This window comes from Oreochromis niloticus, linkage group LG6 (genome assembly GCF_001858045.2).
Source record: "Oreochromis niloticus isolate F11D_XX linkage group LG6, O_niloticus_UMD_NMBU, whole genome shotgun sequence".
Classification (NCBI taxonomy): domain Eukaryota; kingdom Metazoa; phylum Chordata; class Actinopteri; order Cichliformes; family Cichlidae; genus Oreochromis; species Oreochromis niloticus.
Genome location: NC_031971.2, coordinates 327,765 through 354,596, shown reverse-complemented (window position 1 = coordinate 354,596; position 26,832 = coordinate 327,765). Strand labels below are relative to the sequence as shown.

The 26,832-nt window shown below is 39.4% G+C and overlaps 4 protein-coding genes and 1 pseudogene across 4 annotated transcripts in view; 1 reads left to right on the top strand and 4 right to left on the bottom strand.

The window, feature by feature from the left end:
• Positions 1 to 26,832, bottom strand: part of LOC100711262 (malate dehydrogenase, cytoplasmic) — an 868,968-nt gene that overhangs the window by 715,118 nt on the left and 127,018 nt on the right. The gene's annotated exons all lie outside the window — the stretch shown is intronic.
• The window catches only part of LOC100698010 (GTP-binding protein 2), a 197,783-nt gene that overhangs the window by 81,911 nt on the left and 89,040 nt on the right, over positions 1 to 26,832 (bottom strand). The gene's annotated exons all lie outside the window — the stretch shown is intronic.
• On the bottom strand, positions 9,657 to 10,547 carry LOC109200479 (myelin-associated neurite-outgrowth inhibitor pseudogene; annotated as a pseudogene).
• LOC112847206 (histone H1-like) lies at positions 11,987 to 13,031 on the bottom strand. Its single transcript, XM_025908352.1, has 2 exons — positions 12,966 to 13,031; positions 11,987 to 12,622 (listed from the first exon to the last, which is right to left on the bottom strand). The coding sequence occupies exons 1-2, from the start codon at positions 13,029 to 13,031 to the stop codon at positions 11,987 to 11,989; spliced, it is 702 nt and encodes a 233-aa protein (XP_025764137.1).
• Positions 22,988 to 26,402, top strand: LOC102080130 (uncharacterized). Its single transcript, XM_005465696.3, has 4 exons — positions 22,988 to 23,096; positions 23,428 to 23,468; positions 23,622 to 23,737; positions 24,772 to 26,402. Exons 3-4 carry the CDS (start codon positions 23,622 to 23,624, stop codon positions 25,841 to 25,843), a joined length of 1,188 nt encoding a protein of 395 aa, XP_005465753.2. The 5' UTR covers positions 22,988 to 23,096; positions 23,428 to 23,468; the 3' UTR covers positions 25,844 to 26,402.

Genomic DNA, 26,832 nt, shown 5'->3' with positions numbered 1-26,832 from the left:
TGGGACTTGGTAGAAATACTATGATTTACATGAAATACTTTGACTTAGCAGAAATACTATAATCTAGCAAAAAGTACTACAGCATAGCAGAAAATCTATCATTGAGCAAAATTACTAGGATTTAGCAGAAATACTATGATTTGGCACAAATACTATGTTTTAGCACAAAAAATATGTTTTGGCTCAAAAACTTTATTTTGCAGTTATACTATGATTTGGAAGAAATACTATGTTTTAGAAGAAATACTATGCTTTGGAACATATACCATGATTTGGCAGAAATACTATGAGCAGTAATAATATAACATAGCAGAAATACTATTACTTGGGTGAATGCTATTGTTTGGCACAAACACTATGATTTAGCACTGTACAGAATGGTGTACGTCAGTTTAATGCTGGGTGGTGCTGCAATAGTAGCTATCCTCGGTCAGAAGGAGAGGCTAACATCCAGGGATTAGATTACCACAGGTGGAGTTTATTGGCAGTCTGATGGATGTTACAGGGAGATATGGCATACAGTAGGAGGATGTGGAGGGGTGATATGGTGTGGTTTCTATGATTAAGAACAGGGTATACATTACAACATGAATACAGATTAAAGATTAAAGAAACCGGCAACAAATTCCTCCACTACAAACCAGTCTGATACCACTTCTTGCAGTGTTCACATTTACTAAAGCACTACCCAAAAGGCGCCTCAAGAGGGCACTCCAACACAAGAGATGACCTATGTACACTGATGCACTTAGTAACAGTCAGCCTCCTACTTAGTCACTACGTAATACAGCGATATTACAGTGTACAAATTCACATAAATTTGCAGGAACAAAGAAACAAAGCAGGAACAAGCCCAAAACAATCAAAATAACTGGGCTGCCATAGCTATCGCTAACTAGCACATACGCTAAAGGTAACTAAAACCAATACACACAAGTAGCAGGGTAAACATCTTAAGCATGGAACATTAACTCACATTTATGTGACACACACCATCCCCAACAAATACAGGATGGGCTATTTGCTCCCCTTCCCAGCAGCTCTCTCCTCAATCGTTAGCACAGGAACAAAGGAAGACCATCTAGCTCAGAAGTCCCATGAATCCCCTCACTGCTCAGAGGCTGCTGGGTAATGTAGCTCACACTAACACAGGCTTTTCTACAAGCACAAATACTATAACATAGCAGAAATACTGTGATTTTGTTGAAATACTATGTTTTGGGACAAATACTATGATTTGGCAGAAATACTATGTTTTAGGACATATACTATACTATGATCATAAAACTTTGCAGAATTGTAATAAATTAGCAATATAAATTACAGGTCTGTGATAGTGTCTAAATTTGTAGTGATATAAAAAAATGTTGAACAAGGTGGGATTGAACTCATGACCTTTGAGGTGCAGAGCCGTGTCATTACTGATTGCGCCACCTGGAAAGGGGGTGGGCGGCTGAAAGACAGAGACTTCAGCAGTCAGAATTAGATCGCGGTGAGAGGCGAAAAACGCCGTTTTTTGGTGTTACAAAACGTCGTGTAACTCAAAAACTAGGAGGGCTAGCGGCATAATTCTTGTACTGGGTGAATCAGCAGACTTTGGTGTACTTTGACTGCGATTGTCATTGCTCTTTGTACCTCCGTCGCGGAGATATGACGAGAGAAGAAACAGCTTCATTTTCGGAGTTTGAAAACTGAGAGGAGGACAGATTTCCACCCCTCAAACAAACGTAATTCATTGCTCAACGGTAAGATAATTGTAAAAACTGCTTTCACTGTGGTGTACTTGTGGTGTACTTTGACTGCGATTGTCATTGCTCTTTGTACCTCCGTCGCGGAGATATGACGAGAGAAGAAACAGCTTCATTTTCGGAGTTTGAAAACTGAGAGGAGGACAGATTTCCACCCCTCAAACAAACGTAATTCATTGCTCAACGGTAAGATAATTGTAAAAACTGCTTTCACTGTGAGTGTCAGCAGTGTCTGAAGATATATTGGCACAAGCCTCATGTCCTAACGTTGCTTTGTTAAAGAGATATGGCGATTTGAAAATGCCTCCCGTTACAGAATTTCAGCTCTGAATTTCAAAACCTCCCCATAGACTTTGAATGGGGAGTTGTCAGACCTTGTGTCACTCCGAGGCAAATTGCGAAAAAACGGTAAATCTCACAATAAAGATAGTGACATTGTCTGAAAGCCAGCAAAAATACCTACGTTTTGATGTATAATTTGTGGGCGTTGAGTGGAAATTGAGCGAGTAGCAAGAAGTTGTTTAGACATGAAGAGAAAATTCAGAACGGACCAGCACTCACTCTGACTTAATTGCATAGCAACCATAGCAACGCATGTATTTTCTGAAAAATCACAATTTTGCAACTGAAAACTTAAAGAGAGATAAGATTAAAATGGTAGAAGATCTGAAAAAGCTGAATCAGACAGGAATAGCCCAATAATCTGAGAACATTTTAAAGTTTGAATGGAGTTTCTAGGTGAAAGCATGAGGAAGTAGTTAAGTTTCAAAGACAAGCAAGTTTTAGCAGAATTGTGGAAGTTTTCCATTCATTTCAATGGGACAAATTAAAGGAAAAAAGTGTAATATTTTAAAAAGTATAATAGTAATAAACACCAAAAGTCATAGCTGGCATTAGCAGAAAGGGCAGAACAGTTTAGAGTTTGAACTGAGAAAATCGGCTGAAAACTGAGGGAGTAGTTAATCGGCAAAAAACGTACGGAAGCAACTAGAGGAATAATAAAGAATAAAGAGAAACAGGAACTCAATAGTGTGGAAGCCCTTTAGGGCATCCACACAATAAAGAACTAGAAAAATTTGCATTTCCTGCGAAAATGCTGTGTGGATGCCTTAATGCTGAAGCTGTCTGCTGAAAAGCTGAAAAAGATGAAAAGTTGCAAAAAGTTGTATGGTGGTGAAAAAAAGAATGTCACCCTGAGCAGGATTCAAACCTGGACCTCCTGGGCGCAAGGCGGCTACTCATCTCACTGTGCTAAATTCACTCTCACAAGGTAAGAGATGGAGAGACTGACAATTATGGTGAAATGAGCAGAAACTGCTGAGAATTGCGCTGATAAGAGGTGAAATGGTTGAAAATTTTGCAGAAAAGAGGTGAATCAGCAGAATTTCTGCAGAAAAGAGGCAAAGAAGCAGAACGTTGCGCTGAATAGAGGTGAATCAGCAGAATTTCTGCTGAAAAGAGGCAAAACAACCTGTTTCTGCTCAAATTCACCAATCAGAGGTACTGCCTCTGTCTGCTTCATCAGGTGGGTACTTGTATGTATTTCTGCCATGGAGCGTTAACAAGAATCTGAGGTCCATATTAGAAAAGCTGCTAAAATCATAAAACTTGCGCTGAAAAGAGATGAATCAGCAGAGTTTCTGCTGAAAAGAGTTTTTTTTTTTTTTCTGAAAACAGCCAAAAAAGCTGGAATTTGTGCTGAAAAGGGGTGAAAAAAAATGAAAATTTTGCTGAAAAGGGGTGAAGAAGCTAAAGTATACCAAATCAAAGTATTTGTGCCAAAACATAGTGTTTCTGCCATATTGTGGTACTACTACATTACAACATGAATACGGATTAAAGATGAAAGAAACTGGCAACAAATTCCTCCACTACAAACCAGTCTGATACCACTTCTTTGCAGTGTTCACGTTTACTAAGGCACTACCCAAAAGGCGCCACAAGAGGGCACTCCAACACAACAGATGACCTATGTACACTGATGCACTTAGTAACAGTCAGCCTCCTTGAATTGGCAGAAATACTGTGATTTAGTAGTAATACTATAACATAACAGATATACTGTGATGTTGCAGACATAGTATGTTTTTGCACTACTCATTTGTAGTGAAAAAAATTAGCAATATAAATTACAGGTCTGTGATAGTGTATAAATTTGTAGTGAAAAAAAAATGTTGACCAAGGTGGGATTGAACCCACGACCTTTGAGCTGCAGAGCCGTGTCATTACTGATTGCGCCACCTGGAAAGGGGGCGGGTGGCTGAAAAGCAAAGACATCAGCAATCAGAAATAGATCGCGGTGAGAGGCGAAAAGCGCCGTTTTTTGGAGGTACAAAACGTCGTGTAACTCAAAAACTAGGAGGGCTAGCAGCATAATTCTTGTACTGGGTGAATCAGCGGACTTTGGTGTACTTTGACTGCGATTTTCATTGCTCTTTGTAACTCCGTCGCGGAGATATGACGAGAGAAGAAACGGCTTCATTTTCGGAGTTTGAAAACTGAGAGGAGGACCGATTTCCACCCCTCAAACAACCGCAATTCATTGCTCAACGGTAAGATAGTTGTAAAAACTGCTTCTACTGTGAGTGTCAGCAGTGTCTGAAGATATATTGGCACAAGCCTCATGTCCTAACTTTGCTTTGTTAAAGAGATATGACGATTTGAAAATGCCTCTCATTAGAGTGTCCTAGCGCTGATTTTGAACAGACTCTCCATTGACTTTCTATGGAGAGTTTTAAGACTTTGTGTTGCTCTGAGGCGATTTGATAAAAATCTGTAACTTCCACAACAGTGATAGTGACAATTTCTGAAAGCCAGCAAAAATACCTACGTTTTGATGTATAATTTGTGGGAGTTGAGTGGAAATTGAGTGAGTAGCAAGAAGTTGTTTAGACATGAAGAGAAAATTCAGAACAGACCAGCACTCACTCTGAGTTAATTGCATAGCAACCATAGCAACGCATGTATTTTCTGAAAAATCACAATTTTGCAACTGAAAACTTAAAGAGAGATAAGATTAAAACAGAAGAAGATCTGAAAAAGCTGAATCATACAGGAATAGCCCAATGTGTTGAGAACATTTTAAAGTTTGAATGGAGTTTCTAGGTGAAAGTATGAGGAAGTAGTTAAGTTTGAAAAACAAGCAAGTTTTAGCAGAATTGTGGAAGTTTTCCATTCATTTCAATGGGACAAAAAAAAGGAAAAAAGTGTAATATTTTAAAAAGTATAATAGTAATAAACACCAAAAGATATAGCTGGAATTAGCAGAAATACCAGAACAGTTTAGAGTTTGAACTGAGAAAATCGGCCAGTAGTTAAGTGCCGAAAAACGGGGGAGCAACTTGAAGAATAAAGTTTAAAGAGAAACAGGAACTCAATAGTGTGGATGTTTCCAGCATCCACACAACTAGAAAAATTTTCATTTCCTGCGAAAATGCTGCGTGGATGCCGTAACGCTGAAGCTGTCTGCTGAAAATAGCTGAAAAAGATGAAAAGTTGCAAAAAATTGTATGGCGGTGAAGAAACTGAAAATTCGGCTGAAAACAGGTGAAGAAGCCGAAATTTTTGCTTAAAAGTGGTGAAAAGTCAAAAATTTTACTGAAAGGGGTAAAGACGGAAACATTTTTCTGAAAAGTGGTGAAAAAAAAAATATTGCCGTGAGTAGGATTCGAACCTGGCCCTCCTGGGCTCAAGGCGGCTACTCATCTCACTGAACCAAACTCACTCGTGCAAAGAACAGGTGGAGAGACTCACAATTCTGCTGAAATGAGCAGAAGCTGCTCAAACTTCTGCAGAAAAGAGGTGAATCAGCAGAATTTCTGCTGAAAAGAGGTAAAGAAGCAGAAAGTTGCGCTGAAAAGACATGAATCAGCAGAATTTCTTCTCAAAAGAGGTTTTTTTCTGAAAACAGCTGGGATTTGTGCTGATAAGAGGTGAAAAGGCTGAAAATTTTTCAGAAGAGCAGAATTTGGGCTGAAAAGAGGTGAAAATTGTGAAAATTCTGCTGAGAAGAGGTGAATGAGCAGAATTTCTGCAGAAAAGAAGGAAAGAAGCAGAATGTGCTGAAAAGAGGTGAATGAGTAGAATTTCTGCTGAAAAGAGTTTTTTTCTGAAAACAGCAGAAAAAACTGAAAAATTTGCTGAAAGGGGGTGAAGATGCTTAAATTTGTGTTGAAAAGAGTTAAAAAAGTTTAACTGTGAATTGAAAAAAATTGTTGCCATAAGCGGGATTTGAGTCTGAGAACGGCAGCTCATCTCACTGAGCTAAAACACCGCTCAGCTCGGCGAGCAGAAACAAGTAACCACATTGATAATGTGTTCCATTCATTTCAATGGGCAAAAATATTGTATAAAAAGCTTAATATTTTAAAAAGTATAATAGTTAAAAGTACAAAAAGATATAGCAGGAATGAGCAGAAATAGCAGAAACTTGTGAAATTTGAATGGTGAATTGTGGAAGTAGTTAAGCGGCAAAGAACGGAGCAACGTGAAGAATAAAGTACAAAGAATAAAGAGAAACAGGAACTCAATAGTGTGGATGCCTTTGAGGGCATCCACACAATAAAGAGAAACAGGAACTGCTGCTTAACCAGCATCCACACTATTGAGTTCCTGCATGCACACAATAAAGAATAAAGAGAAACCGGAACTCAATAAAGAGAAACAGGAACTCAATAGTGTGGATCGTTAATCAGCATGCACACAATAAAGAATAAAGAGAAACAGGAACTCAATAAAGAGAAACAGGAACTCAATAAAGAGAAACAGGAACTCAATAGTGTGGATGCTTAATCAGCATGCACACAATAAAGAATAAAGAGAAACAGGAACTCAATAAAGAGAAACAGGAACTCAATAGTGTGGATGCCATTGAGGCATCCACACAATAAATCTGAGGAATAGTAACAAGTGTGTCTCTTGGCATAGGCACACTTAATAAATCTGAGGAATAGTAATAAGTGTGCCTCTTGGCATAGGCACACTTAATAATAAATCTGACGAATAGTAATAAGTGTGTCTCTTGGCATAGGCACACTTAATAAATCTGAGGAATAGTAATAAGTGTGCCTCTTGGCATAGGCACACTTAATAATAAATGTGACGAATAGTAATAAGTGTGTCTCTTGGCATAGGCACACTTAATAAATCTGAGGAATAGTAATAAGTGTGCCTCTTGGCATAGGCACACTTAATAATAAATCTGACGAATAGTAATAAGTGTGCCTCTTGGCATAAGCACACTTAATAATAAATCTGAGGAATAGTAATATGTGTGCCTCTTGGCATAGGCACAACTAGAAAAATTTATTGTGACTTAAGAGAGACATGATAACTTAACAAGAATGCAATGATTTAGCACAAATACAAATACTATACTAAGATGGTTGTATGTGAAAGGGTACACTGAAGCAGAGTGCATGCAAGCGGGGAAAATGTGTGACAATCGTCACAGGTAGGATTCGAACCTTCGCCACCGGGTCTCACGGCAGCTGGTGCCAAACAAAGATATTATGAGAGAAAAAATGTTTTATTGTGTGAGGCATTCACACAATAAAATCTCAGAGTGCCATTTTAAACAGGCAGAAAGCAGGAATATCTGCATATCCAAAGCAACAGAAAAGGCCTAATATCTCAATATTAGTAAAGATCAGAAATTAGGTGGTCATCAGATCCAGCTAGTGGCCAAATAACCTAACTGCTAGTGGACTCTTAAATGCACAATGAGAACCGTTGAGAGTGGACTGCAAAGTGTCTATACTCATCTGTTTTCTAACCTTCCAAAAAGACTAAGGTCAGCAAATCCTAGAGAGCACAAATGTGATTATTGACTAATCACAGTCAATATATGTCACAAATTTATAGAAAAATGTTCACATGACTGAATTAAAAAACTCTTAGTCTGTCAAGGATACCCCACCTCTATCTTTGTGTCAGCTGGCATACACTCCAGAGCTTCTTAAAGCACTTAAGAAAATGGTTTCTTTAACTTCTCTATAAAATTTTCAGTGTAACAGGAAAAATCTGTGCTGTCAGAGACTTACATCCTTCATGTACACAGCATGGTGGTCAGGGATGATGCCTCATAGTAAGATTGTTAGCTAAAAAAACAAACAAACAAAAAACAACAACAAGGACACACACAAAAAGTTATTTCCTCGAATTTCTAAAACAAAAACAACCAACAAACAAAAAAAATCAGAATCTGTCCTTCATTTGCTCCACTGTAATGCTGGCGAAACGTTATAACGTTTTATATTAAACTGCTACTCAACAACAGAAATATGACAAAAAACAACTGATAGACAAATTTCACCACAGAGTGGAGTTGGATGAAGCTATGGATACATGAGTTTGTTTTAGCATTTTCTTTAAAAAAAAAGAAAAAAAAAGAAGATTTTTGGTCATGCTTCTAAAATGTTTGCAATGTGTTGCAAAAACTCATTTTAAGCTTCTTGTGTAACGGCGAAATTTGACCTTTATGACCTACATAGCCTTTTTGTGCACGTACTTTTTTTTTTTTTTTTTTTTTTAATTCTTATATTTGTTTTTATTTTTGGTCTTTCTTTAGAATACAAAACAGCAACCAAAGTCACAAAAATAACATTTACAAAACATGTTTAACTGAGGTGACCGAGGCAACATAGAAAAGCATGTCTGAAACAGTGACATTGGTGGATTTTTAGCCTGGAGACTTGAGGTAAGACAGCGAGCGATGTCGGAAAAGGTCAAATATCTTTTACAAACCGTTTGGAATTAGTGCCTTCATTCAGTAGTGCTATTCACAAATGGAGTTTAATATCATTACAGTGCCCTAACATGTCCACGTTTAGCGGTGATTTAATGATGTAGTGCTTCAAATCTGCCTAAGAGTAAATTCATTAGAGTGACATGTAAGTCTAAAATTCTAAGCATGTTGCACTGTATGGCACCATTCAGAATGGTTTCCGTTCGAGTCTCGCTTTCACACACACACACGCGCACACAGACACACACACACACACACACACACACACACACACACACACACATACACACACACACACACACACACTTCCTGCTCATCCACTCTTATTAAATGGGTGCAATTGACTTCTAATAACTTCCTATACTTGTTCCCCACCAAGAACACTTCTGGCTAAAATAAGTGAATACATCATATATCACCCAAGCAGGAGCAGCTTCAGACTTTTGGGGGGGGAAAAAAGAAAGAAACTGAAACACCATTTGTTTAAATGAAAAAAAAAGAAAGTTTAACAGGCCAGAAAAAGTAAAAGTGTTGGATTGGCCACCAGTCACAGAGGCACAAACTCAAAGTCCCATCTTTTGTTCCTACAATACCAAAATGGTAAGACATTATGCAAACACTGCATCACTGAAAGAAAACGATAAAAACCACTTACCTAAACACAAAGCGGTGAAAAATAGTACAGTTTGGCCCGCGATGGACGGCGCAGGTATGTTTTTGCATGAATAAACATTTCTTGTCTTTTTTTTCTTTCACATTTAAGACATAGTCACTGGTGATTCATCATTGCAGATTATTACTCTTTTTTTCTAAGTTCCTTTGGATTTGTGCCTTTTATTGAATTTGCATCTGTCACAGCAGGGAGAATTGAGCTAGCATTACTTTGTAAATCTATATATACACATGCATTCAACATCATATTTAATCCCCCAAATTAAAGAAAAAAAAAACTATTCCAAACTCCCTTTTCACTACATAAGAATTTAAGCTATAAAAACCTGCATGAGAGTCCACATAGAGTTTGCATGGAGGCTTTGCAGTTTGACGTGAGATATGCAGCAAGTTTGTAGAGGTGCTGGCGCTGAGGGGTGGGGCGTGGGGGTATGGAATGCAGCCTTATTCCATTAATAGGGGTTGTGGGGATGGGCCTATTTGTCACCCCCTGCTTATCCAAATGGGACTCTATGTAGTTGGGTTTTAGATTCACATTATGCTGGAAGAAGAAGAATTGGTAGCGGACGCTGCCAGGGCGGGGCAGGTCGTCACCACGAGAGAAAAACACTGGAGTGTGAATGCATATCTACCATCTTCCGGACGCTTCTCTCTCTTCACCACTGCGGGGGCACGTAGCTGTAGCTGGGTGTGCCAGGAGGCCGATATGTGGGCATCGTGACTGGGTGGGGAGCGACGGGCGCTGGCGATGGAGTTGTCAACAAAGTTCCAGCTGACATGGCCATAGTGGTGCCGGCTACCATGCCCATGGCGACACCATGGTTGCGAGGAGGGATAGGCGGAGCATACATTGCTGCAGGCATCCCATTGGGCTGGACCACTGTCATGTGATGGATGACATGAGGCGGTGGAGCATACAGAGCCTGTGTGTAGTAAGGGCCTTGTTGTTGTGAAGGTATTAGTGCCTGTGCATAAGGGTTCTGTTGGGGGTAGGTGCTCCTGACAGGGTACACAGCAGTTGGGTAGGGGTTTGGGGAGGAGGAGTATGGTGGGACGGTCCCTGTGCTGGGAGAGCAGGACACTTTGAAAGGAGCGCTTGGAGCATAGCCATTAGGGAAGCCTGGGTTTGCTCCTGCGTAGACGTTGGGAGTGTACACTGGAGCAGCTGCTGCATATCCTAGAGGAAATCCAGCTGGATAACCTATACCCTTAGTGTTGGTAAAGGGGACCCCTGTTGGTGCAGGGCTGTATACTGGGTTCATTGTGGCTGTCTAATTGCAGATGTGTTAGCTGCTCTGACCGTCAGTTAGTCACCTCCTCCGGTCTTGTGGGTTAAAATGAAATAAAGCTAACTGCTGTTTTGCTCCCAGATGCTTTGCTTAACTCTCTGTGCACGTACTTTTATTGGTGAAGATTTGGGCAGTGTGAAGTTGTGACATGGTAAAATGTAAAAAATTCTTGTTACATTTTTGAAATTCAGTCCCTTTTAATCCTTAACGAGGGTAAACCTTGTACACTGCTATAAATAGATTTCTTTTTAATACCTGATTGATACACTAAGTGAATCTACTGTCAATGTAAGATTGGTGTAATAGTAAGAAAGGAGTGAGCTCTTGGTGCGAGTGTGGTGGCTCTGAAAAGAGCCGTTGTTTGTAGGAGAGCGTGCAGACAGCTTAAGCCCTCTCTCCGCGGATGCGGCGAGCCAGCTGAATGTCTTTGGGCATGATGGTGACCCATCATTCTGGTCTTTGATTTAAATGATGACAGACAGATAATTTGTCAGATTATATCCGTAATGTTTAAATTATTGTTTAAGTTAGTATTTATGTTTTGGCGATTTCCTGTCAGAGCAGCGGTTCATTGGAGCTGTCCACAAAGAAATGTCCTATGCTACACTGACCAAACTTTGGATCATTTCATGTTACGTTGTTATAGAACAGAGAAAATGGCTACTGTGGGGTTTGACACTGATAACAATACAAAATCTGTCAGGTATGGTTTATTTCAGGAACAAATGTGTGATTTTGGGGGTGGTGGTGTGGTGTTCTGTTTATGTGCACAATTAATACCCACATCTGGAAAACAGGAGCTAAAGTCGTTATTGAACAAAGAATGACTAAGAGAGATGTTTGTTAAAACATTGTCGATGAGCTGAGGAGGAAAAAACCGATTGGACAGTCTCTCTTCCTGGAATCATGTTTGTATGTGTTTGATGTAAACTGCCATGTATTTTGTCAATAAAGGCTTTAAAAATAAAAGTTGTGGAGAAAGGGAGTCAAGAAAAAACAGAAAAGAGCTGTTGTAGAGTTTGAGAGTGAACAAGATATGAGTTAGTCACTGCAAATTCCACAGTCAGTGTCAACTGGACACAAACTGAAAAATGTGAAAACTAGATGGAAGCAGAAGGAACTTCATTTTGAAGCACCGAAAAAATACAGTCTAGTGAAATCTCATAGTTGTATGACTACAGTGTCTGGTAGCCTGAGAAATGAACAGTGAGCTCCTGCAAAAAAACTAAAACACACTTTTCAGCTCTTTTTCCTTTTGATTATTGCTTTACATCCAAGTAAATTTTTAGATGACATGAGAGCCTAAGTAAGCTACACTCCTTTGTAATGAAAGGTTTGTCATGATCATTCATCACCATTCACAGAGCAGTAAAAAAAATAAAATAAAAATACACACACACACACACACACACAATAAAAACAATAATAACAGCAACAACAAAGTGTTGCGTGATCGTGAGGAAGGAGCTGTCGCGTGTTGCTGTGGTGGCTCTGAGAAGAGCCGTTGTTGAGTGCGAGAGAATGTTGACAGCTCACTTCTTCTTGGCTGCTGTGGCCGCCTTCTTGGCTTTGGGCTTGGCGGCCTTCTTGGTGGGGGCTTTCTTGGCTGCGGGAGCCTTCTTGATCACCTTCTTGGGGCTCTTGGCTGCCGCCTTCTTGGGGCTCTTGGTGGCCTTCTTGGCCACTGCCGCAGCGGGCTTCTTGGCCTTCTTGGCCTTCTTGGGGGACTTCTTAGCAGCGGTGGGCTTCTTGGCTGCCGCTGCTTTCTTGGGCTTTTTAGCGGCTGTTGCCGGCTTCTTGGCTTTGGCAGCGGCGGGCTTCTTGGCTTTGGGAGCGGCTTTTTTTGTGGGCTTCTTGGCCTTCTTGTTCATCTTGAAGGATCCGGAGGCTCCGGTGCCCTTGGTCTGCACCAGAGAGCCCTTGGCCACCAGGCTCTTGATGGCAGTCTTGACACATGCCTTGTTCTTGTCCACATCGTAGCCTCCGGCAGCCAGAGCCTTCTTGAGGGTGGCTGTGGACACGCCGCTGCGATCCTTGGAAGCGGCCACGGCTTTCACAATCAGCTCGCCCACGCTGGGGCCGACCTTCTTCGGCTTGGAAGCCGTCGTCTTCTTCTTGGCCGCCTTGGCTGGGGCTCCTGAAATATCCCATGATTTTCCTGGACTTGGCTCGGATGTCAGAGACCTCAGGGGTCTGGTCAAGGGCCTTCTTCACCACTAAGTTCAGGGTGTGAGCTATGCATATGGCATGTTTGAGTCGTAGCTCCCTTGCACAAGCCCCCATATTGGCAGCCCCATCTGTTACTAGGCATGTGACTTTGTCAGTAATTGCCCATTCTGTCATGAGTGAGCCTTTCACTTGTGCAATATTTTCTGCAGTGTGTGCATTAGGAAAATATTGCACTCCTAAAACAACGGTGTTTAATGTGCTGGACTCATCAACAAAATGGCAGGTGACTGCAAGATAGGCCTCTGTGTTGATGGAGGTCCACATATCTGATGTCAGACTCACAGCTGCTGCCTTCTCAATGCTGGCCTTAGCTTTCTCCTTCATCTCCTGGTACCTGGCCTCCACCATGACTTTCAGGGCCTAAAGGAAAGAAAAAACATTTTGTTTAAAAGTACGACGTGGCTGTGAAGCAGTGTGTAGTGTAGCTACACACTGAGGCTTTGAGCCTCAGTCCTGCCTGTTCACATTTTATTCTGTAAAAACTAAATTTTCACTACTTTTATGACCTTTTTAGTGGGGAGAACATAGCTAGGATTTAATGATTTAACAAATCTTTTAAATCCTTTCTCCTCCACAATGCTAAATGGCTGGGAGTCCTCAATCACCATGCTAACCAGGTCTTCATCTATTTGAGATTGTTCTCCTGAGGAAAGACAATAAAAACAAACCACAAATATAAATATCACACACGTAACTTATTACAGTTGTATAATATTGTTATATCATTTAGTAACATTACGGCATGCTATATTATCATGGCATTTGATGGCTCACCTGGTCTTGCTCCACAATCGGTATTCCCCTTATTCTCATGCAAAGCTCTGTAGTGCCTAAGCATGGATGAGGTGTTGTTGTTATATCCCAGCTCCCTGGCACATAGCAAACACTTCACCTTGTACAAAAGTAAAGACAGCTTAACATAAATTGTATTGCACCATCAGTATTATGAAAATATATCTTCTGTAGAAATTTACATACCTTGTTGGGAGGAATAAGATCAAAATGTTCCCACACAGGGGAGGACATCCTCCTCTTCTTTGCTGGCTCCATTCTCTCCTGACTTTCTCTCCTCACTCTTCTAAACCTCCAAACTCTCTCCAAACTGTCTCCAAACAGTCTCCAAACTCTCACTAACCGCAACTCTCCATCAAACACCCACATTTTGAATGAAGTCTGAGGGGTTTATATCGCTGTCATAGCTCGCGGCAAAGTTCGAACCACTTCCTGAACCAGCCACGTGGTACAGCCAGGCAGCGAGGCTTCAGACGTCATAATTTTCAGCTCCTCCCATAAATGAAGCAAGCCTCGTTACGCGCATCGCGGAAACGCCCCCTCCATTACTCGACACAAGCTTTGAAGCCTCGATACAGAACGTCACATCACTACCAGCTACAGTTACTGACTCTACAATAAACAACAACAGCGAATGAACACGTGAATACACACATCCACAAACTGATGTCTATGGAATACTCAGTGTTTGCTAATCGACCTCCAGCCACCTCACTATTAATCTTTCTTTTTTTGTCACAAAATAAACGTATTATTTTATCTATTTGTGCATTTTTTAAAATCATATTGTTGTTGTTATTCACTATCTATTTAATATCTGCAACAATAATAATCAGTTATTGCTAGGAAAGCTTGATGTGTGGTGCACAACAGAGCCTGCCTGTGGCATAGGCAGTTTTGGCACATGCTAAATGGTGCCATCCATCCAGGGACACCGCAAGTGGGGAAGGGAAAAAAGTGGGGCTTTCACTACTTCTAAAATAAAAATACTTAACTATTATTTCTTCTTCTTCTTCTTCTTCTTCTTCTTCTTCTTCTTCTTCTTCTTCTTCTTCTTATTATTATTATTGTTATTATTATTATTATTATTATTATTAATAATGATAATAATAATAATAATAATAATAATAATAATAATAATAATAATAACAATTACAAGAATAGTAATGACAATAACAGTACCTTTCTTAGTATACATTTGTACTAACATCTAGTTGGCCAATGTTTACTCTCTAATAGTCCAACAAAGTGGACTATTCCTTTCCCGCCCCTTTATTTAATCATAGTTGTTAGTCTAGGTGTGTGTTTATGTTAACCTTTAAATCAGTGTTAAAGTGCATATCATACATGTTGATACCAAAATTTACTTCGTTACACTCTGCTATGCAGCATTTTACTGTTATGACAATAAATTTGAATTAAATCTCTTTTGCATATCAGAAACTGTCAAAGATGAGCTATTCAGTTTCTTGTGTGAGTTTTTTAATTGGCAGTGGAATTTACTGTGATGCAAGTGGGATGCCATGAATAATGGAATAATATTTAATTGTAGAAATTGTAATGAGTATCCTGCACAGCCAATTAAAAAAATTGTCTCATCTTGTAAAAATCTTTGAGATTCTGAGTAACCAGAAAAAGAAAACGTCAGGTGGATGTTACAGGGCATATGCTACAAGCTTGGTGATTCTGTAAGGTATTTTTTCCCCCCTCTTCTTTTTCCAAAGGTGGGCAAATTAATCCAAATATCAACAGTAACAATAGCAATGCTGTTGGTGGTTTAACAGGAACAACACTTCGGTTCTACTCAAAGATCAGTATGTATGTCACTGGATTTTGGAATATTATTTCTCAAACACATACTCTGAAAACTGTCGGAACCTTTTTTGTTGACTGACAATTTATATCATGCAGCACATTTCAACTGAAGTTGACCTAAAGACCTTTAGACAATTACACTGCAGGTCTGTTCAAAGTTGCAAATCTTAATTTTTAATGGTTACTAAAAGTAAGAAAAAAAAATTCAACTTTCCAAGTTGCTTCAGATTAACCTCTGTATTCGTAACAATGCTCTTCCCTACATAAACTGCTTTTACAAGCATTATTGCGCCTCTATACTTGGTATATGAGATAACAGCATTGTACTGCACAAATACTGGGTTTGTTAGTGTGTGCGTCAAGAAAAGCGGCATACAAGTGAAGAACAAAAAAAATAAATAAATGTGTTCATAGTCGGTGGGGGCGGCGGGTCAATGCAACAGATTAAAACCATTCTGTGACAAAATACAAGTTACAATGCAAGCAGCTGGTGCGAATAGTTACATTGCTGTTTGAAAGTAGTAAAGTACGCTCTTCAGTTCAAAGTGGGAGGCTCTGAAAAGAACCGTTGGGTTGACTGATAGCAGATCAGTGAGCTGTTTATTTGTTCTTATTTTTGTTAGCTCATCCAAAAAAACCTCCTTTTTCTTTTTTGCAGTGTGTTGACTTTCGATACTCCCACCCATCCACTTTGTGTGAGTGTCTAATAAGAAAGCAGTCATTATTAATTATTTTCAAAAGAGGGCTAATGGGAAGAACATAACATAGTGATTAGTACTGATGCCACAGGTGCTAGATTCATATTTACCACATGGCTACAGTATTTTTTATGACATTTGCATGAAGAACATATTCTAATCAAAAATGACTCCAAGATTCCTTATAGTAATACCATTCAAACTAGGTTAAACACCATCTTTCTCAGATTTTTAGAGCTGAGCAGGGCTGGACTGGTAATCTGGCATACCTGGCATTATCCCGGTAGCCTGATGCAGTTTTGGGCTGATGGGAGGGTTACTGTACAACAGCCCATTCATTTTCATTACTGACACTATTTTCCTCAATCAAATCTCTCAAGGCTACTGTTCTGCACTTGCAGAACAAAGCTCCACTTTTTCGCCATTTCTTCAGAGAAGAAATGGCAAAAATAGATGCAGCAAAATGTGTCAAATAAACCGACATGTTAACTGTAGAATCTGTTGCACTCTCAACAGTAGTACCAGCCACAGCTAGTAACAAGGCCTAAAGGGCCTTCTATAAATGCCTTATCAGCTAATTTTGGCCATCTGGACCAAAAGTGTTAGGGACGATTTTTGCCCCAGTCCAGCTATAGGGCCGAGTGTAAAAAGCAAGTAAAATGTATTTATATAGCACTTTTTAAGACAAGAAGCTATTACAAAACGCTTCACAGGGGAATATAAAAGCATATCAAACAAGCAATATAACAATATAAAGGAAGTATAAAAGCATATCAAATAATACAACATATTACACACGAACATTACCCAAATGCCTGTCTAAACAAATGTGTTTTGAGCTGTTTTTTAAAAGAAGCCACGGAGTCGATGGTGCGTAGCAGGGGAGGTAAACTGTTCCACAGTATTGGAGCTATTGGATTTGAACTGTTCGAGTGGTGCCTGGAAAATAACCTGACTCTCAACATCAGCAAAACTAGAGAAATGATAGTGGACTACCGGAAACGACCAGTCAGGGAACACCAGCCCATCCACATCAACGGTGTCAAGGTCGAAAGGGTCAGCAGCTTCAAGTTCCTTGGAGTCAACATCACTGAGGACTTCTCCTGGACCCTTCACACAGACACTGCTATCAGGAAAGCTCGCCAGCGGCTTTACTTCCTGAGGAGGCTGAGGAGGTTTGGCATGAATGCCAGCATCATCTCAAATTTCTACAGGTGTGCAATTGAGAGCTTGCTGACGAGCTGCATCACAGTTTGGTACGGAAGCTGCTCTGCCAGCAGCCGTAAATCACTACAGAGGGTGGTGAAGGCAGCAGAGCACATCACTGGCACGAGGCTTCCTGCCATTCAGGACATTTATCACCAGCGATGCCTCCGTAAAGCACACAGCATCATCAAGGACCACAGCCACCCAGCACATCAGCTGTTCTCCTTGTTACCATCTGGCAGACGTTACAGGAGTCTGTCTGCTCGGACTACAAGACTTAAAAACAGTTTCTACCATCAAGCCATACGACACCTCAACCACAACACTTAAACACACACAAACACAGGACTCAGAAGCTACCCTGCAGCTTCACAAGTACTCTGATTAATCTGCACTGGTCACTTCACTTTATTGTTATTGTAATTTATATTTAAAAAGTGCAATACTGTAAATTTCTGCTGCTCATTCCTGTGCAATATCCCATCTGCCCTCCCGTCATATTTCTTTTCAAGATTTTCTTATTTAATCACTAGTGTACATATATTTATATTTATAGATACATATATATTTAGTCATCTTTTCTCTTTTACCATGTCTCTCTAATATTTTGTTCTTTACTATTTTTCTATTTGTTATTTTATTTATTATATTATATTTTATTATATTTTTTCCTACTGTATCATGCTGCTGAGAGACCGCTGCTCGTCAAACACATTTCATTGCGATGTTGACCCTGTGCTAACTTGCATATGACAAATAAAACTGAAAACTGAAACTGAAAAGTGCGATCCCCCTTTGTTTTCAAACAGTTCCGTGAAATAGACAGAAGACCACTATCAGTGGATCTAAGGATCCGCTTTGGAGAGCAGGGTTGGAGAAGGTCAGTGATATAAGTGGGGGCCTCACCTCTTAAAGACATAAACGTAAAAGTGAGGATTTTAACCTTATATCTGTACCCAACCAGATGCCAGCGCAAGGATTTTTCTGTGTCACCTGGCATTATGGCTAGAGTCAACTTGTTATCATCTCCATAGTGAAAAAATATTATATGCCTTCTTATAATACTGCCTAAGGCAGTGGTGTCCAAACCCAGGCCTAGTGTCGGCATCCTGCGGGTTTTAGATGTGTCCTTGATCCATCACAGCTGATTTACATGGCTAAATTGCCTCCTCAATATGTCTTGAAGTTCTCCAGAGGCCTGGTAATGAACTAATCATTTGATTCAGGTGTGTAGACCCAGGGTGAGATCTAAAATCTGCAGGACACCGGCCCTCGAGGCCTGGAGTTGGCCAAGCCTGGCCTAAGGGAAGTATGAAAAGTGGAACACAAAGCAGAAAGTAGCTAATATTTGCAGTCAAACATGAAAAATTACAGACAACCATCGCAATCTTTTAGCAAACAAAGCCATCACTAGGAGGTTTAACACATCAATACTTCCCTTTTAAAACTTCTGCTTAAGTTAACCAAGTTAAGTTGGTTGGTTTCTATTAAAATATTCATGACCAATATTCATATCCAATCACAATCAAGTGTTAAAATTTCAAAAGTAAGATGTAAAAGAAACCTTTTTCACATGCATAAGAGTACTTGTTTGGTGGATGTGTCAGCAAGATTATTAACAACTGAGTTTATACATTGAAAGTATTCAGTGCAAGACTGCAATCAAACACTATTGAAGTACTAGTCCATTACCATTAGGACAAGCGTGTTTGCTTGACATTCATAAGCCATGTTGGCTTGACATATTTTTGCAGTCCAATTGTCATTTCATGCCAAATATCATCCCAACCCTGTTCTTTATTCTAATTATCTTGTGCATCTATTAGTATTCCAAAAGAACACATGAAAAGTAGAAAATATATAATTATGTCATGCAAAATCCTTCCAACCAATTTACGAGCACTCCAAGACCTTCATTGTAGGCCTTAATTTCCTGTCTATTTGAGTATGCATGTTGGTCAGCCGCGGGTCCTTATAGTGCGGCTCCGCGTGGTTTGGGAAAATAAATTAGAAGTATTTCGCTGAAGTGTATTTTATTTATGTTAGTTCTTTTAAACTTGTAGTTCTAAATTGGAAGATTATTGTGATATTGAAATATAAATATAAAATTATATTCTATTATTTTTTCCTCGCTCAATATAAGCGTCACACTCGCGGAAGCCGGTATTCCCGCCGAAACGCCGTGCATTTACTTTCAACCCCAGATAGGCCAATTATGGATCTTCGGATCCACATTATGTCAGTAGCTCCACCATGAACTATGTTAAAGACAAACACTGCTCACGCCTCACAGACGACAGATGACAGCTTACAGTCCTGCGTAAACTGACTTCGCACAGCACCAATTAGCAGACGCTGTGAGCAGAGGTTCAGGATCAGAAGTCCCATTGTAAACACATCATGGCAGACCCGACGATGTTTGCATGAACGCGCTTTTCAGCATCTCTTTATTGACCACTTTTCACACACGGTTGCTGTACGCATACAGCCAGCTGTAGCTTCGCAGCTCACAGCCCGACACACACCACCAACAACAACAGCAGAGAGAGCACAGACTTTAAGGCGGCGAGGCGTGATTGCGGGTGCCGCTCAGGTGCGTCCGCCTCCCCTGCAGCGGCGCTACAGACCACGCCCCCGCCGCACGCATTAACCAGGTAAAATACATATTTAGGCAGAATTTTGCAAATATCTATTTTTCATTTTTCAGCAGCATAGAGCTTTTTTACCAATTATTTTTTAAAAGTCACTCAAGGCTCCAAAAGCCCAAAGGAGATATAAGGGAGGCGGCTCACAACAGTTTTTGTTTGCTACATGGATCATTTTAGTTCAGCTGGGTGTCTTTGCTTTTGTTATATTTCTTTAAGAGTTCAAAATGTGTTGATTACATAAATAAAATGTAATTTTCTCTGTAGCACTTCATGGATTTCATAAGCAGCACACCTTAGTTATTCACACAAAGGTAGAAAACAATATATACAGTGTTATCTTCATTTTAGATGTCAAAAAGTATTTGCGGCTCCCAGTGTTTTCTTTTGCGTGGAAACCGGGTCCAAGTGGCTCTTTGGGTGTAAAAGGTTGCAGACCCCTGGGCTAGGGGCTTCACTTTGTGCAGTGTCTCCTAAATTGATGGTGTGCCCCATTTACATGGAAGATTTTGTTTGGTTTGAGTGAGAAATGAAATAAATCATGAAATGGTAACATACAAAAGGGAAACTGAAAAAAACCCCAAAAAACCTAAGGGTGACAAATGAACAGAGGTGGTGGTTTACGACACCAACTGTCTGCATCTATAATCCAGTTTTGAGATCCCTTCCCAGACGCCTTAACACCCACTCACATCCTGGGCCATCTGACCTCAGGAAATCACATGATAGGGTCATGCTAGGTTTCACAATGAGCTCACTCGAAACCTTGGCTGATTGTGACCTACAACCGTTTTCACACCTTGGCTCATGTGATTAGGTAGAGGATCATTAGGTGGTCCATTGTCCCTTGGGGGGATACTCCCAAATATTGCCATGGCTGGTACATCAGCGCACTGACACTAAAGATACATTGTGCCTAATAGAAAAAAAAGCCAGAACAATATGAAAAAAACATCATAATACTATGTGCTGGTATAAGAATGCAATGGCTTCTGAAATCCCTCCAAACAGTTACAGCTTCATATCTTGCTGGTAGACATGTTTCATCAACATATCTTTATTATGCAGCTCATTCATCCATTCTCTGCCAGACTACGGAAAGTAGTTATAGTGGTTGTTCATGCTGAGCACACTCCCTGTACCTACCTGGAGTACTACACGTGCCCTAGCCCATTGAAATGTGTCAGCCAGCAGTTTGCCATCTGCATCCTATCATTAGTAAATAAACCCCCCCTAGACTCAGTCTTCATGTGAGTGCTCTGCATTACTGTCTGGCAAATGATGGTTGAAAAAAAAAAAACCCAACTAACTTTTCTCCAACCCATGTGCGCCAAAGGTGAAAGTGGCAGATCAGAGGCCCTGATCAAAGTCTCGTCATTCTGGCTAAGATTAATTCCTTTTTGAATTAATCTGAATGACCTCTTGAATGACTCACAACATCAAGTTTATCACCAGAAAATGTTGAGGTAAGGAGTGAAGTTTGGTCTGGATGCTTTGAAAAGATTCAGTGCCATAAAACGTGTGCATATAACTTGTGCCCCAGGCATACATCTTTGTTTGTCTTTTTCTCTGGAAGCCATGAAGAGGCAAAATGAAAAGAGGAACTAGTCAACCATCAAGCAGAAGTCTTCATCTTATCTTTTTCTCTAAGTGACTAAGCAAGCCACAGCTCACCCAGCTCAGGCTGGGTCATGCAGCAATAGTTTATTTCCCCTAAACACATACACATGTAAAACACTGTCAATATTTTCCATATCTACTTAAGTTTTGTCTAATTTCTTCATCCATCTGTTTCCTGTTCATGTCTTTTCAGTAACCTACAGAACTTTATCCCTCACGTCTGTAGTCATGAAGTGTTTTGAGTGGAAAGTGTCGCAGCACATCAGAAACTGTCTATCCCCCTCCCTCGACCCCTACCAGTTTGCTTACAGAGCAAATAGGTCAACCTAGGACACCATCACCATCACCCCACACAGAGGCTTCGCCATCTGGAGAACAGGAGGAGCTAAGTGAGGATGCTCTTCGTGTACTACAGCTCAGCATCAACACCATAATCCCATAGATCCTCACCACCAAACTGGACCACCTTCAGATTCCCCTTGCCACTGCTTCTAGATCAAAGACCCCTGTCTCAGAAAAAACAGGGCCATCCCAGGTGACCACTTGCATCCTGCCCATGACCTGCTTGGCCCGCTGCCCTCTGTTTGGTGCCTAAGGTCAATCAGGTTCCAATCAGGTACTCACAAACAGCATCTTGTATATATGTCTCCTGTGTGTTATTTACTCCTGCTGCCTTACTATTTATATTTTGTTCCTGCACATTTGACGTGGAGAATACTAGTCACTGTGGGTTATTACATGCTGTTTAGTGTAGGTCTTATCCTTGTGTTAATCAGTATATTCTGCTTTTATGGCATATTATGACCAAGCAGTCTAATAAGTGCTTTGAGAGCAATGATGCAAACAGGTCGCAATTTTGTAGTATGCACAAGAGATAGAGAGTGATTTTTTAATTTATATCTGTTATGCTGTTCCAGTTTGCTAAATCATTTCTGTTGAATGATTTTCTTTTTGAACTCCCAGAGCAAAATATTTTCACTTCCTAAACTTAAATTGTTTAAAAATGTCTGCAAAATAATTTATAAATTTAAAGTAATCTGTGTAATCCCAAAAAGCTGATTCTGTTCATGTGGACAAAACGTTTTTAGTGGGAGAAACATTTCATCCCTCATCCTAGTGATGAGTCCTTACAGTGAAAATATATAAACATGAATCCAGCAGCAAACAAAGTAAATAAAATGAACATTTCTTCAAAAAAATGATGCACTGTCACTGCAATAACACCTCTCATGTCCATAGCTTCTTGTCCAGCTTTTAGTTTAGCTATTATCTTTATCTCTGTTTTCTGTGCATTGTTCTCTGCATCTCTGTAAAAGCATCTTAGTCATGATGTGTTCAAAACCTAAATGTTTTCTTCCTCTTTAGTTGAATTTCTCTCTTTCTGTTTTTTTTCTTCTCCAAAATGAAGATGACAAATAAAAAAGAGATTTTTTTCTATCTATTATCACATACTGATTTCATAGTTTTCTACAGACATGTTCAAATATGGTTATGGTGTACCTACCAGGGGGTGGTCACTTTGTTCTCTATAAAAAACCAAAACTTCCCCGGTACTGTGTCTACGGTTTTAGCATCTCCCTTTTTACACACTTAAAATTAACCAGGAGGTGTGGACATCGTCTCTTTTTCCAAAAAAGGTAAAGCAATAAAGGTTTTTGCTTTTTAAAATTTTTGCTGGTAAAAATCAAGTTGTGCAACTACTTTTTGTCATTGTCTGTTTTTGTCACCTGTTGGTAATTTCCTTGATTAATATTTTTATGAAACAAAATGTCAAAGAAAGTGCAAAACTGGAATAAAAATGTAATAAACGCCATCAATGAGAAGCTGAAAGCTTGTATGCTTTGCATTTCTGCATAAAAACAATGAATTGTTTGTCAAGTGTTGCAAACTGATTTTTCTGTGAACTGATGAATTAATTTATAAATTAACTATTGATCTACATAAAAAGGTCTATTTGCGTTATTTTAGTAGGGGGTTATAACCAGAAGTAGCTGGCAACACATGTGAAGGTAAGTGAGGCATCTCGATATCATGTTAAATGTTAGTGTTGTTTCCTTAAAACATTCACTTGGTTTAATTGTTATGATTGTCATAGTAAATTGGACAAGTCACAGCAGTTTTGTGTGTGAAAACCACTTTGTTGTTAAATCTGATCTGATTAGATGGCTGGCCTCTGCTGGCTGGTGATGGTGCCAGCCTTCTTCCTGTCTCCTCCAAACATTTTGGCTGCTGTAGACCAGGACTGGCTCACGAACATTGTAGCAGCCGTCAAGAACGAGTGAGTTGACAAAAGGTTTTGGGGTTTTTATGTGTGATATTATAACTCATCACTATTCTAACCTGCTAGTGCTATTATCGATCTGTTGAGTCACCTGAAGGCAAGACATCTCTCTATGACTTCAGCCTTTATTTCATGTATAGTTGTACAAAGTATGTGACTTTATTTTACAGTGCAGTTTTGCTGTTGTTTAAAGTGATTATAATGAGCTTTAAATTGTAATAAAAGATTATTATTATTATTATTATTATCATTATTATATTAATTTGCAATAGTATGTTTTTGTATATAATAATGATATCACTATTATTATTAATAGTAGTAGTAGTAAGGAATTATTAATGAAAATCTACAGTAATAGTATATAAAGAATACAATGTACACGTACAACAAAATTATGCGTGCTCCAAGTGCTTGTAAGTACTGCAGAGAAAGATTTGGTCTGAATAAAGTCAGTTTGAGTGGCCTGAGTGATGAGAGTTACTCAGACTGGTGAGCTGGGTGGGCAGGGGTGGATTGTTAACAGTACGAACTGTCCTCTGGAAGAAGCTGGTTATGAGTTTGGGATTGTGAGTGTGGGACCTGATTGAACTGAGGCTATATATAGTAGATCAATAATTGGACTCCAAGGTTGCTCAGGGTCTTTTGTTATTCACTAGAATAAAATGTACCATAAAATGAACTTGTTTTTTAATATGGAACTTTAAAAAAAGAGAAAAAAAAGAATTTGATGCAAAGAATTGCTTGTTATGTCTAGTGTCCCATTAGTGTCCCATAAAATACATTTTAATCATCTGTGTGGGGTATTTATGGCTCTTTTTTTTCCTTTTTCCCTGGTACCCTCAAGACACTCAATGCAAAATATACTTTTACAACTCACTGACAAAGCCCAGATCATCACTGATATTTCGAATTTAGTGTGCAGTTTATACTTATTATATTATTTTTTCCCCACAATTCTTCATCTACTATCTAAACTTTTAAATTCATTAAAATTATTATCATTATTAATTAGTAACATTTTCCCTTGGCAGGTATGAACTAGGTGATTCCTTCAGCGTGGCTTTGAACATCCCACAGAATCAAGATCCAAGCAGTCTCCAAGAAATCCTTCAGAATGACCCAGCAGACAGAGTTAGAGGAGCCCTTTCACAGGGCCAAGTGTACAAAGGCACCAGGGTGGTGGCAGCAACACAGTCACAGGCACTATCACATGTTCTTCAGAACATACAACCATTCATAAAAAGTAGTGAGGGTAACGTTCTCGTCATCTACTCTGAAAACTCTCCAATTTCAAATGATAAAGGTATCACTTTGAACATTGGTGATATCACTCACAACTGGAGTGGTTATGCGTTTGTTTTTTCTAATGTAGCTGATGTTCCTGCTTCAGACACGTCTCAGCTGACTCAATCATTTAAGCATCTTGAGATTGCCAAACTTGGGCTTAACAACATATATCGTTGTTATGAACCTGGAGATGATACTTTTCAGTGCACAAGTTGCTCCTCGGGGGGAGATGTTACACCCGAATGTGTTGCAAACACAGCCCTGTCAAATCAAGAACAAGGTACAGATGTAGAAACACCTAAACCAGGCCTTGGCACTGGTCTATTCAATGACATAGGCACTGGTATAGAGACTGGTATAGGCAATGACATAGGCAGTAAGATACCTCCAGGCTCAGGTAGGGGAAAAGAGGGTCAAATGAGCAAATGCAAAGGAAATCAAAGAGGAAGCTTCAAACGCAGGGGAGGCAGCCAGCTTAGAGGAGGAGGTCGATGTAAAAAAGGAAGCAAGCTTAGAGGAGGTGGCCGGCGTAAAAAAGGAAGCAAGCTTAGACGAGGAGGTAGAGGTAAAAAAGGAAGCAAGCTTAGACGAGGAGGTAGACATAGAAAAGGAAGCAAGCTTAGACGAGGAGGTAGACGTAGAAAAGGAAGCAAGCTTAGACGAGGAGGTAGACGTAGAAAAGGAAGCAAGCTTAGAGGAGGAGGCCAACGTAGAAAAGGAAGCAAGCAAGGCAGAAAACAGGGCAAAGGCAGAAGAGGAAGCAAAAGCAAAAGACGCAAGAAGAGTAGAAGAGGTGGCAAACGTAGACATGGTTAAGGTAAAACAGGTCTGTCATATAGCCTTAAATTCTGACAAGCAACCCAGTGAAGCTTACAAACACAAAATCCTCTGAGAAACTGCATTATTTTTCCTTTTCATAGATTTTTTTAAATTTTTTTTTATGCTAGCTTAACTCTTATTTTTTGGCCTTTATACACAAAATAATTTGCTTTCGAACATGTCAGTAAGTTAATATGACCATGTCCCATGTCACCTGCTGTTTAAACCTTCAAGGAGCTGCCAGAAAATGTTGGTTCAAAAAAAGAATAAAATACATTTGAAAATAATTTTTAAAAAAACATGACAATAGAAATTAAAAGAATATGTCGACTTTAAGAATTTTACAACCTTTTAATGATTTAAAGAGCTTTTGTGAAACATTCTTACAGATCTGTGGTAGGAGCAATAAACTTGAAACTTTTGTCTTGAATCATAAATTTGAGTCACATAAAGGGACTTTGAAGATATTTGACTACTATTTCATTTAGTCAAAGATTAAACATGATCAAAACTTTAATGTTCTTTTCTTCTTGATTAAAGCTTGGCTTGGCATGCATTCTGGTCTCTGTGTCAATTATTTGGAAACTCCTGTGTTATGGTACTATTAGACTTGCTTTGATAAATAAAGGACTGCACAAGCTAGAACTTTATATACATCCTGAAACCAAATTCTCTGAACTATTGCTCATGACATTTACATTTAAATATTACTTTTCACTCACTACAGTTTGTACTGACATTACTGTTCCACTTTTTTTTCTTTTTTTGTAGATGGACATTGTTCAAATAGGCCAGCTAATCAGTAAAAATGGGTAGTCAGACTGCAATGTGATTCAAATAAATTTAATTAATATATAAATGCTCTTGATTTAATAATTATGCAGCATTGCTTTTAAAATGCATTAAAAATTAAACTGAAATGATTTTTCATAATTTGTATAGCAAAGTTTGTGATGTTCCCTTTTGGAGGCTTAGATGAAACGCTA

What these genes read in the sequence shown, in the direction of transcription:
- LOC112847206 (XM_025908352.1), bottom strand. Translation starts at nt 13,031, where the DNA reads ATGGTGGAGGCCAGGTACCAGGAGATGAAGGAGAAAGCTAAGGCCAGC. An exon ending in GCATTGAGAAGGCAGCAGCT is followed by an intron (nt 12,623 to 12,965) that starts GTGAGTCTGACA and finishes CTGACATCCGAG; the next exon opens with CCAAGTCCAGGAAAATCATG.
- LOC102080130 (XM_005465696.3), top strand. Translation starts at nt 23,622, where the DNA reads ATGGCTGGCCTCTGCTGGCTGGTGATGGTGCCAGCCTTCTTCCTGTCT. An exon ending in GTAGCAGCCGTCAAGAACGA is followed by an intron (nt 23,738 to 24,771) that starts GTGAGTTGACAA and finishes TTCCCTTGGCAG; the next exon opens with GTATGAACTAGGTGATTCCT.